Genomic DNA, 18869 nt, shown 5'->3' with positions numbered 1-18869 from the left:
CTCTGATGGAGCCCGGTACCGCCTGACAGGAAGGAAATGGCATGGCTTTGGTCTCTATTTGCTATTTATTACAGCAGCATTTCTCAGAGGTACCAGAGGAAGGATTTGGTGCTTGTGTGTAATTGTATTAACGCCCTCCCACATACTGTCCCCTGTGCATCTTCTGTCTCCTCTCCTAATCTGTGCTGTTTGTCTCCAGATAAGTGATATCCTCCTCAGATTAGGATCCGGTGTCCCTGCTCTGCCTGCCCGAAGGGAAAGGGATCCCCAGTGCATCCCGTGGGGTGTGAGCAGTATTTTTAGCTTCCTAATCCTTTTATAGTTTGGGCTGAAAACATCACCCTTTTGCCTAATTGGTCCAGTTCATTACCGCACAGTACGCCACAGAGGAAGTGCTTCATCTGGATCCTTTTGGCTATTTGGTTTTGCAGGTTTTGCAATATGCGGGGTTTTGGTGGAGCATAAATTTCTGAGCCGGATTCGTCTGTTCCTAAGTAACTTTGATTTGTGGAAGGGAGGCTATCACCGATTTTATTGCCCTGCAGAGCAAGGACATCTCATATCATGCTGAAAACACTGCACTGATAGGATCTGTACATCATCAGCACTAAAAAACAACCCAACCCCCCCACGCACATATTTTCAACAATGTTTAAGTTCACAACCCTTTGAACTGATGTCCGCTGCAGATGATTTTTTAACGATCCCACAACAGGCCAAACTTTGTTGAATAATGCATGATCCAGTGTAAGAAAAACGTTCCTGCTAAGTCTGCAGAGACATACTGACGTGAGAACAGAGCTGTTGTAATCTTTGGCTTAGGGTATGTTTTCTTAGCTTATCAGCATCCCCACGTGTACGTGGATCATTTATTTCACTCCCCAAATAAAAACAGCAATCACTGTCACTGTTCTCAGAGCACAAATGTACGAGACGATACGACATGAAAAAGAAAAATAGATCTCTGACCTTTTTATTTTGTCAGCAGTTTAGAGCGCTCTGTACTGTATTGCGCTCTGTTACTGTAACCACAGCCAAGTTGACCCCCTCCCCGAAATTCACAGTGAACTCAATTAAAGCAGCTCGGACGCCTCCATCAGTCACTGAACGACCTCCAGTTCTCATACAGTGTTTGCTGCTTTAAAAGAAAACACGAGAGAACCTTTGGAAGAAAAAAACACATTTCTTTCTTTTCTGGCATGAAGTCAGACGAGTTGGAGACTGCGCTCAGTTCAGCCTGTTAACTGATATAGCAGGTGGCCTGAGGCTTGAACACAAAGCACATTTCATTCAGTGAATTTTGATTATCGTGAACAAACTTTCTTCAAACGGTTTTCCTCCCCCTGCTTGATTGCACTTGTAAACTGCAAGAAACTTTCACCAGAGCCAATTTGTCAAGTCTTCCGCACGGTACGCAGATGTTTTCAAAGCCCACCATCAGCCATCGTGTAGCTAATTTAGATTCTCCCTATCAACAGCTACAACTCTGAAAAATGCCTTTCACGTGTGACTACTTGAGGAGTTCACCAAACCTTTGCTGAGCTTATCCAAAGCTGGTTCTTTGGAGCTCGAGTTGCTCAACATCCCGTTGAGTCCAAGATATCTGACAGCTATGATGGAGTGTGTGATTGCCAGAGACAAGCAGAGGAATCTGCCAGAAATTTTGCAACAAGCTCCAGTTAGAGGAGAGAGTTTAGTAATGGTGGTCCTGTTCAGAGACAGCGTCAGAAAGGTGCTGAAAGAAGAAGAAATACTCGGGCCAGAAGGAACATAAAGACGGATTCCCACAGCATAAAAACTGTAATGAAACGCAGTCGTGTTCACCACACCGAACGGTGTTTCCTCTGCAAACTGGAGAGACTGGCTTAATCCTGAGCTCAACTCATCACACTGCTCTCCACCAGTTTCCCCTCATCTTCAATGATGGCAACATGCTGTGCTTCAGTATTCTTTATTGTTCAGTACTGCAGTGCATTATCACCATTGCTCTTATTCCATATATTCTCATTGTCAGCCACCACTCCAGTGCCAAATAAAATGTAATGAAGACAATGACAGCGTAATATCAGTATAATAGTGGGAGTCATATATATGGATGAGAAAAGAAGCTTCTTCCTCATCCATAACTGTAATAACCAAAAAAGAATCAAATTTTGAATGACTGTGAAATTATTATATACATTCCTTCTCAATAAATAGGTGCATTTAATATTAAATTAATATTTCTTTACAGATACATGGTATATACAGGTACATCCATTCAAAAACAACCAACAACGTCCATCGATGACTGCGAGAACAACAGAAAGTAGAAACACTAGAAACACAACCACGTTCTCATGACTGCTGTGGGTTTGAAGGCACTTCCTTGGCACCACATTGATCCTTCTTCTGTTATTCTGGGACCTGAAATCAAAAGAAAATATAAAACCTTGATGAGGATGAACCGTCACTCGTTCCTGCATCCTTTCACCCCTTTAAACAAATAATACAACCACTCTTTTAAGTGAAAAGGTGATTTTGACGGGTCTTGAATTTCAGAGGAAGTCAGCGTTTAAAAATGTGTCCTTAGTGGCGTCCATCGCAGCGTTCCTCCGTGTTACGTCTCAGCTTATCCACAAACAGGGGCGTGTCTATTATATAATAACGCACGTCCACCCAATACAACTAATTGTTATATAATAACAATAACAATAAAGCTATTTTCAGCCATTTCTGTGATATGGTCAAGAAATAAATGCAGTTTGAAAGACCGAGTGTAACGGACTGAAACATCCTCTCAGCACTGACAGACCTGACTCATGTTCATTTGTTTCTCTCTGGTTCTCAGTCTGTGTTATATTAATATTCTTATAGTAACGAGAGACCATATTTACCCATATTTACTCTTCATGGGCTCTTAAAGACAGAGTTATGTTTTGTCTCCTCACATATAAAGTTTTCGATAATCAGGCCCTGTCGTGTCTTTCGGTGCACAGTGCCATATTATCCCAACAGAGCACTTTGCTCTGCATGTTTGCTTGTGGCTCCGAGAGTTTGTAGAATAGGAGGCAGAGCGTCTTCTGTGGAAGCAGCTCCCACTGTGGATTCAGGAGACAGACACCCCCACCGTACATGTAAGTTCAGGCTTTTCCTTACAGTTAGGATCAGGTGACCGTGAGTCATCCTTTAGTTCAGCTGGAACAGGCTCAGACTGTTTCTTTTTCACTCCCCACGTGTTTGTGCACCACTGCTGCACGCCATTACACTGCTTCTTCTGCTTCCTGTCTCCCACGCTCTATTTCTTCTTTGCAAATGTGATGGTTTTCAGAAGCTCCTCTGCTAACAGTTAACGATTAGGCACCGCTAGGCTAGCTACAGTAGATTTGTTCATTACTAAAATTTTGCAAATCAGATTTTCCATGCAAGGCAAACAGAAGAAGGTTCTCCGCAGGCTAAGACGCCCCCGCAAAGCAGGAACTGTATTTAGAAAACTAAAACTAGAAAACTAATTATACTTCCACGTTCACCTCCAACACCTCCATGCAAATTGTTGTTGTTTTCCACTCAAAGATGTAATTCTGCTAACATCTCTATTAAGAAATGACCATAATGACGACATAACGAATCCTTTAATATTCCCTCTAATTGATACATTTGTCAGATTTCGTCAGCACAGCGCCGACAGGATCTTATTATCTGATTCACTTGAGAAACTGAATACCTGGGGATGTGTCAGCCTCTTCAAATTTATAATCACCAACTCCACTACCAAAAAATCAAATGAACCAAGATGACCGCTTGTAGAGATTAACCCTGTAAGAGCAATCACTCTCCAGCTAATTTCCTGTACTGAATGTGTGCATTTACCCTGCTGGATTTAGACAGCAGTGAACCCTTCAGACCTGCTGTCACAGAAGATCAATTTTAAAAAGGCCTGACAACGACAGCGTCGTAAATTACTCCACTGATGTTAGCCAGAGTCCGTCCTCTGTCCTAAGAGCGGTCATATTAATAGATTTAGTGTGAGGAAGTACACGAGCGGCGTTTCTCCCACGAACGTCGGGAAGCAGTGACGTTCGTGGAGTTTAAAAAAAAAACTATATATATATATATATATATATATATATATATGTATGTATGTATGTTTTTTTTTTACTTTAACCCTTCTGTTGTTGTGGATGCAGGAGACCACGGGTGAAGTCTCATTATCTCTGTGTGCCATTTTTTCACATTTGCTTGACAACATGAATTACATGCTCTAATGTGCATTTTTGGCATAAAGAGAACTGAATGTATAAAATCTGCGTCTCTGTTCTTTCTGACTCTCTCACTCCACTACAGACCTAAATTTAAACCCTGTTCTGACAGGCTAATGTTTTAGCATGTCATCAAAGCATACAGTCTTCTTAAGTAAAGAAATGTTGAATTTAACATTTCTAATTACATGAAAATTTCCCCCCTCAGCTCTGTATCACACATTCAATTAAACTGACCAAAAGCAACAAAGACCTCTAAATTAATATTTCTGTCTTCTTTAACCTCGTTTTTTTTTCTATTCAGAGGATGATGACGAAAACAGTCAGGAAAGCAGGAAAAAACTTACATGCAACATCTAGGACTGCATGCAGAGTGGACTCATCGCTAATCGTGTTAGCAATCTCGCACATCTTTTGTAATCTGGGGAGAAAAACATGTTGTTAATATAACGCCTCCCTGGTAACCATATCAGTAAAAAACAAACATGAAAAGTTTTGATTTGTGGTAAAAATAGTAACGTAGACATGAGGTCTCAGGTTCATAGTGAAATACTTGTAAAACCGTGTTCTGCTGGTGGCATCTATAGTAAAGTATACTTAACTTACTGGTAAAAGATAAAAAGCCAATTATACATATATATATATATATGTATGTGTATATATAAACATATATATATATAAAGAAATAGACCTAAGAGAAGGTACTGAGCGCTGCTGCCACATGATAATTCCTGACTGCGAGTGAAGTACAAACAGAGTCCCGTTTTCTGACCCTGACATCTGTAATATCTGCGTGACATGAACTGCGTCCCACAATCCTCTGGGCCATCCCAACCCAGCATCCTGTATGCGACCCATTTGCCAATATTGTCTCACTATTGTCAGGCTTTAAATAAACTTCCTTAACCTCGGAACAATCCTGATTATGTGATTTGATGCCTGTTTGACTCGGTCACATGTGTGAAAGGCATCAGGAAGAGGAGGAGCTTCTCGCTCTAATTTATTGTGTGACAAATGCACACCCAGCATTACCGTCTGCACTCACTGATGATGTCTGCTGGACATTTTCCTCTTAATTCCCATATCATTAATATCCCAGAAGGAAGACCAGGACTTTCATAATACATCACAAATTGTCTTAAAAACAGAATCAAATAATAAAACATCGTGTTTGAACTTTCAAATCCCTGCGGCGCGTTAGCTCTGTTTACTTTTACTAGAAACCCTCGACGTTATCGTGTACAGCTCAAGTGTCAAACTCATTTTATTTCAATGCTGCGTGGACGCAGGTTTGATCTCAGAAGTAAAAACGATTGCATAAGAACTTAAAAACACACTCAGTTTTTTTACATAATGTTCATTTCCAGTGTAGCTGCGATTTCTGTTTGCAGTCAGTCTGCACACACACAGTTTAGTGTGGTACTGCAGGCCGTGGGTTATATCGCTGTCACAAAGAAGGCTGACAGTGATTCAGACTTTGGCTTGGATAAAATTAACAGTTTGGACAGCCGCTCTGATATGATCCTCTATTTATGCTTCTGGCATAAATACAGAGAAAAGGCCACCGACTGTGTCCTCAATCGCTACAGGTTTTACTCCCTAAATGTTAGCCAGAGGGGGTGTATATACCCCTCATCCACAAATCAAAATGATTTTATAATTTAAGAACAGTTTAAAGCAATAAAGTTTGTCTTATTAAGCACAGAGTTTAGCACTCATAAACTGAACTCGGATCAGATTTGACTGGTAGTTGGTTTAAATGTCATATTACCAGCGTGTGACAACTCCAACCCAAAAGAACGGAACAAACTGTTAACATGTTACAGTAAACCCGTAAAAACAGGTTTTGAGGAAGCACAGATGATGATCAAGACATCGAGCACATCAGCAGAAACAGAACAGGAGAAGAAGTCATACATACACGCTGGTGTTGAGCAATCCCTCGTGTTGTGATAAACTCTATGAAAGTGTGTTTTGCACTCCGATGAGAACTTGACTGGTCCTGCTTAACAGAAAAAGGTCTCATCAGATAAAACAATCATTTTTTTAAATCTTATTTGCAGGTGTAATTAAGCTTGAGCTCACAGTTAATGTGAACAGACATGTGCTAACTAAAGCTGGAACTGGCCTTAGTGTGCAGGGGAATCGAGTCTTCAATTATAAGCACATCTAACATTTAAGCTTCCAGATTTTCACATCACTAATGAACCCTGCACATAGTTCTTGAGACAAATAATCAGCTTAATGTGCCACTGCCTTCAGCTTAATACTGTCAGCTTCAGACCATGTGCTGTTTCTCAGCACTGCTGCCCTACAAGCAACCCTTTCTTAACTTACTGCAGCCCCCAGTGTTCGTGATGTTTTCTATGACCTGAGCATACTGTATGCTGGCTTGGAAAGAAAACGATTTTTTCACAGGGGCAAAAGGAGGAATTTCCAGTAAAGTGTTGCACTGGGTTAGTGCCATCTATGCTGGGACAGTTAGTTGTCAGAAACAAATGGTCTTGCATTAGAGACAGAGTTTGTGCTCCTAGTGTCGTCTTTGGTGTCGAGTTTCTTACCTCCAAAATGCTCAATGATTTTCTCTTTCATGTTTGCATCTCTGGAAAAGATTTCTGGAAAAGAAACTCACTGTTAGCTTCTCACCATCTGAGCAAAGTTATGCATGAATCACAGTGACGGAGGGATCGTCATTGTTAACAGTCTCCCTCCTGCATCCTGCATTATGTTTCCAGAATCTCAGCAGTGTCGCTGCTTTACGTGACGATGCACAGCTGCTTTGCATGATTAATAACTTTGAAATGTTTTTGAATTTTACTGCACACGTCCCAACTGCAGAATCATAAATGAACATTATTCATTCTCTATTAAGTTCCTCAGATGTGCAACAAATGTAGTTTTTCTCCAACTGATTGACACACTCATGTTTTTGTCCACGGTTTGCACTCTGGGGAAATTTTGTGTATTCATAAAGACACCAAGGACCTCTGCTTGTATTAACTGTCCACCCAGGCAACACAGGCAGCAGTCTCATAACACAATGGCCATGCTTACAGGCTAAAGAGATTATTGTATGGGAGTTTAATGCTCATCAGAAGAAGTAAGTAGCTACATTAACCCTCGAGCCAGAGATTTGTGCAATGCTCTACGGGGGGATAAATATGGAAGAAAATCACTTAGATGCACTAAGAAAATAGAATATTACAAAATTAATTTAGGAAGACGGACAGAAGACAACCTTGCCGTCAAGTGGACGTCCATAAGAGCAACACGAGTCAGGTTTTCATTACAAAGGGTCTACATATGTGGAGGATTAGTGAATGTGTCGACACTGTTTTTAGCTGCCAGTCCAAAACTGTAACAATGTAACAGATAAAACCAGCTAGAAAATAAGTGCCTGGCTTCAGGGCGTGTTTCTTGAAACAACCGTAGCTTTAGAGGAAGAGGTGAGTGTGCCGCACACATCAGTGGATTTATCGATGTTTCTCCTTCCTCCTCGTTGTGTTCAAAACATCCATCCTTGCGTGACCACAAATCTTTGGTAGCGTTGCACGCACCGCTTGCTAATGTGCTGCTTTTTATATCCTCAAAAGATGAATTCCATCCAGTCAGTGGTCTGAAAGGTACTTTTCCAACTGCATGAGCTGGAGCCAAGATTTTAAGCTGTATAACGCCTGCACAACATCTCTACAACATGATCTAATTGATAGTGCTGTTGGAGACAGTCTGATATTGGAAATAAACAGCACATTATGTTAACTTAGCCCTTAATATACTCCCACACCCACACATACCAATGAGGCACAGCCCTCGACTACTCTCTGAGTTTAAACTGTCTGTAAAAACAGTTGCATAGAAGGATTTTCTGGATTCCTTTTCTTTATCACATTCGAGCGCACCTTCTTTGCCAGGTTTTAGATATTTGAAGAGTTGCAGCATTAATGCAGATTTACTGAAATGTCTGAGACGACTCAGTTTTAGTAAAAATCCTGTTAAATGTCATTCGCAAGGGCAAAATTCAGTAACATGCTCTGGATAGTCATCCCAGATAAATAAAGTCCAGTGTTTATAGTCTCCTCATACAGGCTCTTCATTCCATAACGGTCAAAAAAGTATTTTAGTTAGAGTATCACTGATGCAATGCCGTGTACGTGACACAGCACAACCAGTCTGCTTTATCTGCTCTGTCTGCACACGTGAATGTGACTGGAGATGCTTTCTAGGACACTACAGTGCCTGTGTGCATGCTGGGCGCTCATCATTCACGTTAAAGAGTCCAATCATACTGAATGACTCATTCACAAGTTTAGCATCACCATGCCCCTCCTACCTTAATTAGCCTATCCACATCTCCATCTGTCCAACAGTCAGTTAAACACAGGCACACGTGTTGAAGAAACATGGTCAAAAAACAGGTCTTCAAAATGAAGCACACCTGCATTGTGTTCATGGAAACCACTTTAAATTTAGCTGGACACTTGAGGACAGACGGATCTGGATGCTGACCTTTCTGAGCACCATTGATACACATGTAAAACTGAATCGTGCTTACAAAATTTAACTCGAACAAACCAGTTTCCATTCAGCTAAATGAAGCTCTTGAATAAGACGTGCAGCACTGCCCAGAACACTGACAGCTGTCCCCAACTGTAAAATGGGGATTATGCCTTCATCATCAGAACCTAAAAATAAATCTTATCAGCTTACCTGAGAGTCTACTGTTATCCAGCCTAGGGACATAGAAAGGCTTTTCCCGGGAGGAGAACTTCATGTCTTGTGCTGAAGTGAAGAGTCCACTGCTACAGCGCCTGGAGATGGGTTTCTCCCGTTGCTGGCTGTCTCTGATAACCTGTAAGATTAGATCCAACAGGGTCCTTCGTTCTTTCTGCTTGTCCTCCTTGCTGTCCATACACTGACCCGAAGTGATGAGCAGAAAGAAGATAGTGAGCAGTATGTGCCATTTCCTTTCCACCTGCATGACTTTACTGTCTGAAAGCATGAGCAGACGGGTTTTGTTACATGAAAGTCATTACATGAAAAGAAATGCCTTATTTGTTTGACTGGACTGACCAAAAACACACTTGGACAGTTTGCATTATGATTTACATGAAGGGACGAATCAGCACTGATATCTGAAGTCCTTCACATTTTCATTATTACAGCAAAATTAATAAAATCTGCATGTTGGAGATAAAATAGGTAACTTCTAAAGAAATCTCCACTTTCCCCTTGTTTAATACAAGAGTAACGCAAATGCATTTAATTGAACTTCAAACTTACTAGTTTAGGAGTTAAAGATGCTTATGTCCTGGAGGGTGGACACAGTTGTCTTCAGCAAATTCTTCCGATCCGACAGGAGAGAAAGCCGACAGATTGTGCTCACCACCGTCTTTCTTGAAATAATGCGTTCCTATTTATACGAGGAGCCACCTTCTTGAAGGTAATACAATCGATTTTGAGTGGGTGGTAAAGCAATGTTGACATCTTTGGTGTAATTTCTTCCAGTGGCACTCGCTCACTTAGGCATGAGCCACTCCTTTACGCACCAAAAACATCACTAGTTGTAGTTGAACGGGACAGGCTACTTTCAAATAAAAACGACCCTCTTATAGATGCAATAATGGGCGAAGATCTGAAAAAGTCCCCCGTGCACTATAACTTCCATTAAAAAAGAAAGAAAAAAAAAAAGCCGACAAAGACAGTGGCGCGGAAGCGCACGAGAGTCCACTTTTCCGAAAAGAGCGACTTGTTGGATGTTGGGTGTAGAGAAGTGAAGAATCTGTGGGCATGTGAGCTTCTAGCTGACCTGTCAGCGTGCCGATGTTATTGCTCACCGATGTCCAAGTCTTGTGACCGCCTAAGCGCCGCAGATATTGCGCCTCCTGGAGCAGCCATCCGGCTTTTTCCCACCCATGCTGAACAGAGTCATGTAACAACCGTGTATAACTCTAAAACTTTACCTACAGGTGTGGCAGGGTTACGGAGTGGTGTAATTAGTGGGTCGCTACATTTCAGATACATCTGATACTGACACATCTGCTGACTCAGCTCCTGGAACTGTGACTCCAATCCAGTTTAAAATACAAAGTGTGGTTTGTATGAGTGTAATATTGAGGCAAATCTATTAATGCGTGAAGTCTTTAGATTGATTCATTGTTTAATCTGTAATCAGTTATTAACAGGCTTCTATTTATGCTTACAGAGATGCACATTTGCACTTTGCATGTATTCACGTCACCTAGTTGCGTAAAGAGCTCATGTGGAAGCTTTAGATGCGCATTTCGTCATTCGATATTTATTGGTGGTTTAAAAAGCACAAACGCGAGGAGGAAGATGATATTACTGTTTTTATTATTATTGTTGGTGTAGATGTTTATATTTTTTTTATATTAATTGTGGAAAAGAAGCACTGTGCGTCATTTCAGGTGTTCCCCATCGCTTACCTTTACCTGAACATAACCTTACCACTGCCTCTGTAATCCTTACTGATCGTCTTCTGGGGTGCGCAACTGGAGCCCAAAGGTATCTTGACACGTATCAGTTATGTTGTGTTCAGCATATCCTCAACTTATCCTGCGCCCTGACTCGAACTGCGGAGGGAAACACGACTTTCCAAAGCGGACAGACTTCCTGTATTACTGTTACTATGGAAACAGACCACGCACTGAAGGCTAACGTTTAATAAGCTGTAGCTAACCTTGGTTTAGTTTAGGCTCCGTGGGACCTTTTTTGGTTGTTTCATGTCTGATTAGAGACACGTTTTCTACCCGCGGAGGCAAAAATATGTCGCAAAGGTAACCTTTTCAAAAGCCACGTGCTCTGTTGTTGTGAAGTGAGGTTAGTTTAATGTTTGCTTGTTGTGCGTAAAACGTGAAAATATCTGTACCCAATAAGTCAAACTAAAGAAAGTATCATAGCAGGGATATTTCAAATTTGGCAGCATATTTTATCATAGAATAAATAAAGGGTTATTCATCTTATTATTATTGTCAATCCTAATGAGTAATGAGACTCCATCCAGCTGAATAGCAGCGCTGACAAGTGTGCTGGTTTTTGCTCTTTAAATGTTTAGCTTTGTTGTTATTAGCATTTGCAAGTCATGATCTTTCTTATTATTCTTTGAACAATCACTAACCTGCATTATGTACTTTTCAGGATTATCACTCTGACTGTTCGTTCTGGCACAAACTCATCAGATTGCTTCCACTTTTTCAGGACATACAACCAGCTGTGGGCAGATGCCCAGTTAGAGCTGAGCTGTCTGCTAGCCGAAGAACTACCAGCTGAGCCCCCGCGCCCTGAAAAAGACAGAGTAGTTTTCTTCCAGCGTCTGGCCATGCTTTTTGTGCGCTACATCCAAATCTTCAGACAGCTGGAGAAAGCCTATGACCTGGTGGTCCACCCTCAGAAGAGAAGATTTATTCATTCAGCTCTTGAAAGCGTGATGGGAAGAGTGTTAGAGCTGAAAAATGAAATGGTGGAGAAAGAGTGTTCAGAGTACCACTACATGGATGATGTGCTTCACGATTTGAAGCTCATACCTGTACGTTTGATTTCTGAGTTCAAGATAAAACCAAATTAAGCTTCCGCACACCCACGCCCAGGGCCAACATAGTAACCACTGTTTACTCTCATGTCCTGTTAGGCCGACCTCGAGATCCCCATCCCTCGCTATTTTCACAGTGAACGCAGCAAAGAGGTGCAGCAAAGGAAGGCCATGCTGACTGACATCCTGAAAATGGCGGAGGTCACCGAAACTCCTGAAGTGAGTGGAAAAGCAACCAAATCTTTTAAAGCCCTGAAACTTTCTCGCTTAATTCGTTCCTGTCATTTTGTTACACGCTTATGCAACAACTGTTACATTTAATGATTCGGCGTCATGCAGAAGGTGTTTCCGTACTTTTGTCTGATCTATTTTTGGTCCCCACAGCCTGTAATGACCAAGAAGATGAGTCAAGAGGAGGCAGTGAAGATTATTCAAGTGGCAGAGCGGGCACGACAAGGACGTGAAAGGGCAAAGTTCAATATGAAAAACTTAAATATGAACACCATATACAGGATCAAGGAACCTGGAGCAGAAAGTGCTGAATCAGCTGCAGTCTGCATCCAAAAGGTCCATCATTACTGACACACCACGTGCCACATGCCATCTTCTTCTTTTGTGTAGGCACTCGTTCATGCTCACAGGTATAATTGAATGTAATTGCAGGTGTGGAAGGGCTACGTGCAAAGGAAGAGGACAAAAATTGCCAGAGAGGAAGAGATGATTTTTCTGGGAATGGTGGGTAAAATGCGGCTTCATCAAGATACTTTTTTAATGTTTATAAGGAAACACTAGAGTGCTGAATTTTTGTTCTAGAATATGGATCCAAAGTATGAGGTGCCACGCCCTGCAGAAATGACGGCCCAGGCCATCGAGGCTTCCACACGAGTAAAACAGATGGAGCACGAGGAAGCTTACCAAAAGGCCACAGTGGATGTCATGAACCAACTACGGGATGTGGAAGGGGACGACATGAGCAAAAGCATGAAGGTGCAAATTCAGCAGTGGTTCACTGAGTGCCGGTAAGCTGGCAGAGAGTTTGTTTCCATGATTTTTTCCTCTGGTCACGGAGCTTTTTCACACTCGGTGGGTTTAGTTTCACGTTTGAATCTTCGATGTTTTCCATAGCAATGCTACAGGAACATTTCCAGACTACCCAGATGAAGAAGATGGAGGTTCTGCCCTCATTTTTGCTGAAAAGACCCCTCAGCAGGTAGAATCCAGTCTGATTTAAAAGATTTATTCATGCTTTAATATTGTTCGTAAACAGTGGTGTTGGTGGGTTTTTTAGTTGTTGGAAGAATTTGCTGCAAAAGAAGAAGAAGAGGCCAACGCCAAAGCTAAAGGAAAAGAAGAAAAGAAGGAAAAGGGGAAAAGTGACAAGAAGAGGGAAGACGAGGAGGTGGGGAGACACCGCTGTATTTCATTTTTAATTTAGTAGAACAATCTGTAAAATGATTATTACTGTATCTTAGATAAGAATATAGCAAAACTGGGAAAATTTGAGCTCAATCAAAGCAAAACCAAATGCTTCACTTTGTGTTCATCGCTGTAACTGTATCACGATCAGGTGGAGGAGGCGGGGCTGAAGATGCTGCCCTCTGCATTTCTGCTGGACCTCGAAGTTGAAAGTAAAATCTACGCAGGTACGGTCCAGCTCTAAACAGTGAGTGTTTGTTTACGGCCCCCGTAAATGTTAAAAACTTTTAACACTAAAACTCATGATTCACATTCAGTTGAAGACAAAGGGTCTCGTTCAATTAGTGATCTGCTAAATTGGGTTTGCAACAAACCGTAAAGGTTTTTGTTTGTTTTGGCCAATAATGACGTCTTTGTGAGTATAATAGTTTATCCTGATGCATGCTCAGTCATGCAGGTAAGTAAATCTGTCAGTTCTGTTCATCTGGACGTTTTCAGTGGGAGAAACGTTTCGTCGCTCATCCAGGTGACTTCTTCAGTCTCCAAGTGACGAACCGTTTCTCCCACGCTGCGTCCTGATGAGCAGCACCAACCGTTCATGCGCATTCTTAGAGTCTGCAGTGCATTTTTGTCATCCTCAGACTTTTGGCACAATCGCAGCGAGTACGGAAACTTTAACCAAATGCATGACCCGGAGCTGATCAAGGAAGAAAAGAGGAAAGTCATTGAGGCGGAAATTCGAGTGAAGGTACGGTGAAGGCTCCAGCACACAATCCACCATTTTCAAAGCAATTCATGTCCTGAACCTTTGGCCTGGCTCTTTCACAACAAAACACCTGTTTACTCCTGCTTAGCCTTAAATTAACATTTTGTTTGGTCTTAACAGAGAGTTTGATGTAATGCTCGGGTTTGTCTCACTCACTGCTGATGTTTTGCTCGCACCAGGTCGATGAGCAGATGAGACACGAACTGGCTGAGTGGAAGCTGTCTGTGGATAAAGACAAGGGCGGTAAGACGAAAGCAAACGCCAAGGTACCTCACTGAGAGACGGCGGCCGCAGTTTACGCTGACTCCTTCAAGCGTGTTCCTGATTGTATTTGCTTCATTCTGCAGAAGAAGAAAGGCTCTAAGAGTGGAAAGAAGAAGAAAAAGGAAAAAGACCTGACGGCTGATCGGTGAGGTCACGCGGAGCCTGATTGGATGTTCAGCACAATGCAGAAGAGATTTAGAGTTCATCTTTTATTCCCATCTGTAGGACTCTGGAGTCTCTGTGTCAGGAGCTGGTGGAGCAGGGCTTACTGAAACACACACATAACGTTCAGCTGCAGGATTTCTTGGGTAAGACACGACATACTGTTGTGACAGAAATCCTTTTGTCTAATTGTAACTCTGGTCGTCTTGTTTTTGTGTGCTTGTACATGATGTGCTGGTACTCCACAGGAAGTTCACCACTGAGCTGTATTCAGTAGAAACGATGGCGTGTGGATGTGCTGCCCTCTTCTGGTTTATGACTTCCTCACGTTGCTAAAACTAATCTAACGCAGTCGTTCGATGTAATGTGTGATGATTTTGCACCGACTGTCTATATTCAAACATCACAGTTCAGTTAAGTAAAGATTAAATAGCAGAAAATGCTGTAACTTATTACATTATTTTATATTCCAGCCTTTGTTAAGGTAAGATTTATTCACTGATTATGGTTTTGCAGAACATTTGCATTGTGTCTATGTAAAGCTAATAAACAGGCGACTTGCTGTATACTCCCTAGGTGACTATAGCTACCTGGGGACCACGCTGAGGCAACATGACATTGAGCCCATGCCGTCACTGTCAGATGTGCGACAAGTCATATCTCTGTATGCAGTTCTGCCGTTAGGTATTAAAGCCAGCCACTGAGATTTAACATCAACGGGACAGAAAACATCTGTAGTTTGAAAATAATATGCGCGTCACTTTCAGGCTCTCAGGTGGTACATGAGAAGGCTCCTCTGATAAAGTCAGTCCTGCTGGTCGGACCCACAGGTGTGGGTAAAAAGATGCTGGTCCATGCGGTTTGCCACGAGACGGGCGCCTGCCTGTTTGATCTGTCTCCCCTGAACACAGCCGGAAAGTACCCAGGCAAGAGCGGGCTCGCCATGATGCTTCACGTGGTGTTTAAGGTAAAACGGCCAACCACAATCTTTGTAATGTTTTTAATCACTCTTATAATCTCGTGTGTACAGCACAAATGAGAATAATTTGGTGATTTAAAGACTTTAAAAAAGGTAAAATCAGACTGCATTCAGATTTTTCTGTCATAATCTTAAAGACTTAAACTTATGAAGGCATAACCTTAATGAACTTACATGAAAAACTGGTTAATGTCAAGCAGAATAAAGAAGCCAGTGTATAGAAAAATGCAGCAAACCACTGAAATGCAGCGTGAGTGTAACCCAAATAAGGTGGAAGAAAGAGGGCTGTACAGCTGACAGCCTGAGATACAGACTCACAGATTAGAGTGCATTTAAAGAACAGGGTGGTGTAGCAGCAGGAATGACCCACATCACCACCGGCCTGTACATGAATGCCATGAACATTTGCATCCTGCTTAGCTAGACCGTAAGTTCCTCCTAATCATTTACACACAGGTTGCGAGGCTGATGCAGCCTTCAGTAATCTGGATCGAAGACGCAGAGAAAATGTTTTACAAGAAAATCCCCAAGGAGGAAAAAGAGGTAAAGCAGACAAAGGGATTATCATTGTGTACAAATGTTGTAAAGCTGATTTTTCCATGTGGTTAATAGTTGGACCCTAAGCGGCTGAAGAAAGATTTGCCCAAGTTCCTGAAACTGATCAAAGGGGAGGATCGTGTCCTGATCATAGGAACGACTCGAGACCCGCACAGTGCCGAGATTAAGTCTCTGTGCAAAATGTTCAGCAAAATCCTCCTCATCCCAAGACCTGACTACGGCTCAAGACGCAGTAAAGACAAGACACCCACAATTAAACTTCATGTTTTTGTAATGAATATAACGATATTTTGATTACGTTGGTGTTAAAATTGACTCTGTTTGCCTTCAGTCCTGTGGAAGCAACTCATCAGAAAGCACGGAGGTGGAGTGACCGAGGCGTTGGACCTCAGTTCTCTGGCAAAGATTTCTGACGGCTATACTCCAGGTCACATCGTCCAAGTGATTCAGAGTGTTCTTACCAAACATCGAGTCTTCCAGCAGGCAAAACGACCGCTGACTGCAGCTGAATTTATCGCCCCGTTAGCCCAGATTGACCCCGTGTTCCAGGAGGAGGAGGAGGCCCTGAAGGTAATGTGGATGTCTTTTATGTAAAGAGTAACTTAACGGCAGGCTGAGAAGCAGAATATTGACGCCCGTCTGTGTCACAAAGATTTTTTTTTTTTTTTTTGCCTGTCCCGTTTGGTTCTTTTGCCATCAGAATTATTGTCTAAAGGCGAAGGAAGATGCCCAACGGATTTACTTTACCAAATGGACCATCCCAGCTTTGCCGTATTGGTCTATTTGATTCACCTTTTATTGTTTATTTTATTTTTTATTTTCACTTGCTAGATACGGGACAGACTTGAATGAGGAAAAGAAAAGGGAGAAAGAAAGAGGGGGAAAAAAAACAGTGGAGAAGAGGGACGGGGATAAAGGGCAAAAAACAAAAACCAACAAAATAAGCAGACAAAAAATACATCTTTGTACAACCACAAAGATTTTCTTTACTCTGGCCCTTTAGAATTTGTGATAATTGTAGCTAAAAATGGACTAAAAGTACTGCGGATCACTTTATAGCTGGGCGAAAGGTTAAACACGAGATTATTAGAGGTTGTTAAGTTACTCTTTAGGATTTGCTTACATTTTCATTCTTTGACAGTATTGTTGTCACTGACATTAAAATCATAAAAGGATTTCTTTCCATTTTCCAACAGGGCTGGTATGCAAAGACGCCCCTGGGAAAGAAAAGAAGTAAAGCTGCGTCAGGAAAGGAAGAAGAAGAACCACCTAAAGACAAAAATACCAAGAAGAAAGGAAAAAAATGAATCTTTTTATTTTCTGTCTTTTACTGAAGTGTGTGAGTTTTACCCTCAGTGAGGCTTACACTGTCCTGTGTCAGCACGACTAAAAGGAATAAAACATTCATTACGGTGCAGTCACTGTGTTTTTGCAGTGAAGAGTTTGTCTTCTCTCTTGTGCAGGTGTTACCTGTAAAAAGAACGCAGTCATTTTCAAATCATTAGCATCCTACATTTTATTGAATGCAGTAGTTTGATGATTTTCAATTTTATGTCAGTAAAATGTTTCTAAAACGTCTTTTTTGCTACAGTGTTCCTTTCTTCTTAATGCAGTCAGTATGCACGTGGGAACGAGGACGCCCACTTCTGCAGTGTGTTGTTTTTTTCTGCGTTTCGCTCGCTTGGTGTCGGATTTTATCCTCTCAGCTTTGTCGTATTTGTTTGTATTGGGTGGATGCCAGGCCGGGACTGTGGGCACCTCTGTTATGAACTCGACCTTAAAAATGGCCTTCCATAAAAAGAAGAAGATCTAGACGCAGTTTCTTCATCCTTACTTCTGAATGACCTGGCCTCTCTGAGGTGCAGTTTGTATATATATGTATATCTCAGCTTTAAATATGTAAATATGACCATTGATCTGTTAAACTGGTGGACAGACTCCTGTGGCTGTCAGACTGAAGGCTAAGCTGTTATTAGAGGCCAAGGCGGCTCAGTCAAGGACATTTAATGTTCAGGCTGTGGCTTCCTGGCTGTAGCGTTTAGTTATGAAGGTTAAGGATATCCTCTTTTTTTTTTAGGTGTCACACACAAAGCCAGAGTAAAATTTATTTTCAGGCCACCTAGATGACTACAATAGCCACATTTTACATAATCACAGCGTGCTGCAGAGTCCTACAGTGTGTTCTTTGTTATTGCCTCTGTCTGGTGCAGAGAGTCAGGCTCAGAAGAAATGCCAAACACACGAGGGGGAGTGTTTCCAACATGATCCAGAGGCTTAGTTGGAGCGTTCAGCTGTTTCGTCAAGTTCTAAATTCCCTCAGCAGATCTTCACATTGACTTGGTTCCTTTACCGTGACTCTATTTTTAGAGTTTGTGCACAAAGATCCACATTTCATCATGCAAAGCTCGTCTGTTGGACATCTTCACAGGATCAAGACATCAGAGGCTGCTCGTCTTCCATCTTCAGGAACAGTGACAGCCTTCGAGAAAAACATAGTCAGAAATACAACGAAATGTTTTATGTTCCTACACTGACTCGATATTTTACCTGTTAAACATTGTAATAAATGAGCTTCTGTAAACTGAGACTGGCTTCTGTGGACCACCGTTCTCCTTCTCAGTGATGACAGGTTATTTTTTGTGCCCCACAGAGATAATCTCTGCTGATACAGTTTCACTGGATGGGGCTCAGTGGCACATGGGACTGTCTGTCAAACTGAGCTTTACACAATGCTGCCTGGCACTGGTTTTCTTCTTTTTGATGAGGGATTCCCACAAATTTGAGCTACGTAAAAATTGTTAAAACAATAGCATAAAGGCTGAAGCATGGCTGGTTGCTAGGCTTTGACCGTCTCATTGTAATATTTCCTGTATTTGGTTTTTGGGGCATATTGATCTTTTCAGATCCCGGTTTCATGCAGCCACACAGGCAAAAGGTTAC

General features: G+C 41.8%; 2 protein-coding genes across 4 annotated transcripts; one reads left to right on the top strand and one right to left on the bottom strand.

Annotated features, from left to right (window-relative positions):
* Positions 1-1935: 1935 nt before the first annotated feature.
* On the bottom strand, positions 1936-10317 carry alkal1 (ALK and LTK ligand 1). 2 transcript variants are annotated; one of them, XM_063465815.1, is made up of 6 exons: positions 9519-10317; positions 8946-9227; positions 6800-6853; positions 6160-6243; positions 4586-4659; positions 1936-2406 (listed from the first exon to the last, which is right to left on the bottom strand). In XM_063465815.1, the coding sequence occupies exons 2-5, from the start codon at positions 9214-9216 to the stop codon at positions 4595-4597; spliced, it is 474 nt and encodes a 157-aa protein (XP_063321885.1). In that variant the 5' UTR covers positions 9217-9227; positions 9519-10317; the 3' UTR covers positions 1936-2406; positions 4586-4594. The 2 variants fall into 2 exon arrangements, with proteins under 2 accessions (XP_063321885.1, XP_063321888.1); XM_063465818.1 differs by having other exon boundaries at positions 6160-6240; positions 9519-10297.
* Positions 10243-18494, top strand: zgc:153738 (uncharacterized protein LOC558115 homolog). 2 transcript variants are annotated; one of them, XM_063465814.1, is made up of 19 exons: positions 10243-10325; positions 11454-11781; positions 11884-12003; positions 12169-12351; positions 12448-12519; positions 12598-12803; positions 12910-12994; positions 13073-13183; positions 13352-13427; positions 13842-13948; positions 14146-14232; positions 14314-14375; positions 14456-14538; positions 14969-15076; positions 15160-15359; positions 15828-15914; positions 15984-16161; positions 16261-16499; positions 17126-18494. In XM_063465814.1, exons 2-19 carry the CDS (start codon positions 11575-11577, stop codon positions 17234-17236), a joined length of 2322 nt encoding a protein of 773 aa, XP_063321884.1. In that variant the 5' UTR covers positions 10243-10325; positions 11454-11574; the 3' UTR covers positions 17237-18494. The 2 variants fall into 2 exon arrangements, with proteins under 2 accessions (XP_063321884.1, XP_063321883.1); XM_063465813.1 differs by lacking the exon at positions 10243-10325 and adding an exon at positions 10678-11032.
* The last annotated feature ends 375 nt before the right edge of the window (positions 18495-18869 follow it).

Source organism: Pelmatolapia mariae, linkage group LG23 (genome assembly GCF_036321145.2).
Source record: "Pelmatolapia mariae isolate MD_Pm_ZW linkage group LG23, Pm_UMD_F_2, whole genome shotgun sequence".
Classification (NCBI taxonomy): Eukaryota; Metazoa; Chordata; class Actinopteri; order Cichliformes; family Cichlidae; genus Pelmatolapia; species Pelmatolapia mariae.
This window is presented reverse-complemented; position numbering and strand designations above follow the sequence as displayed.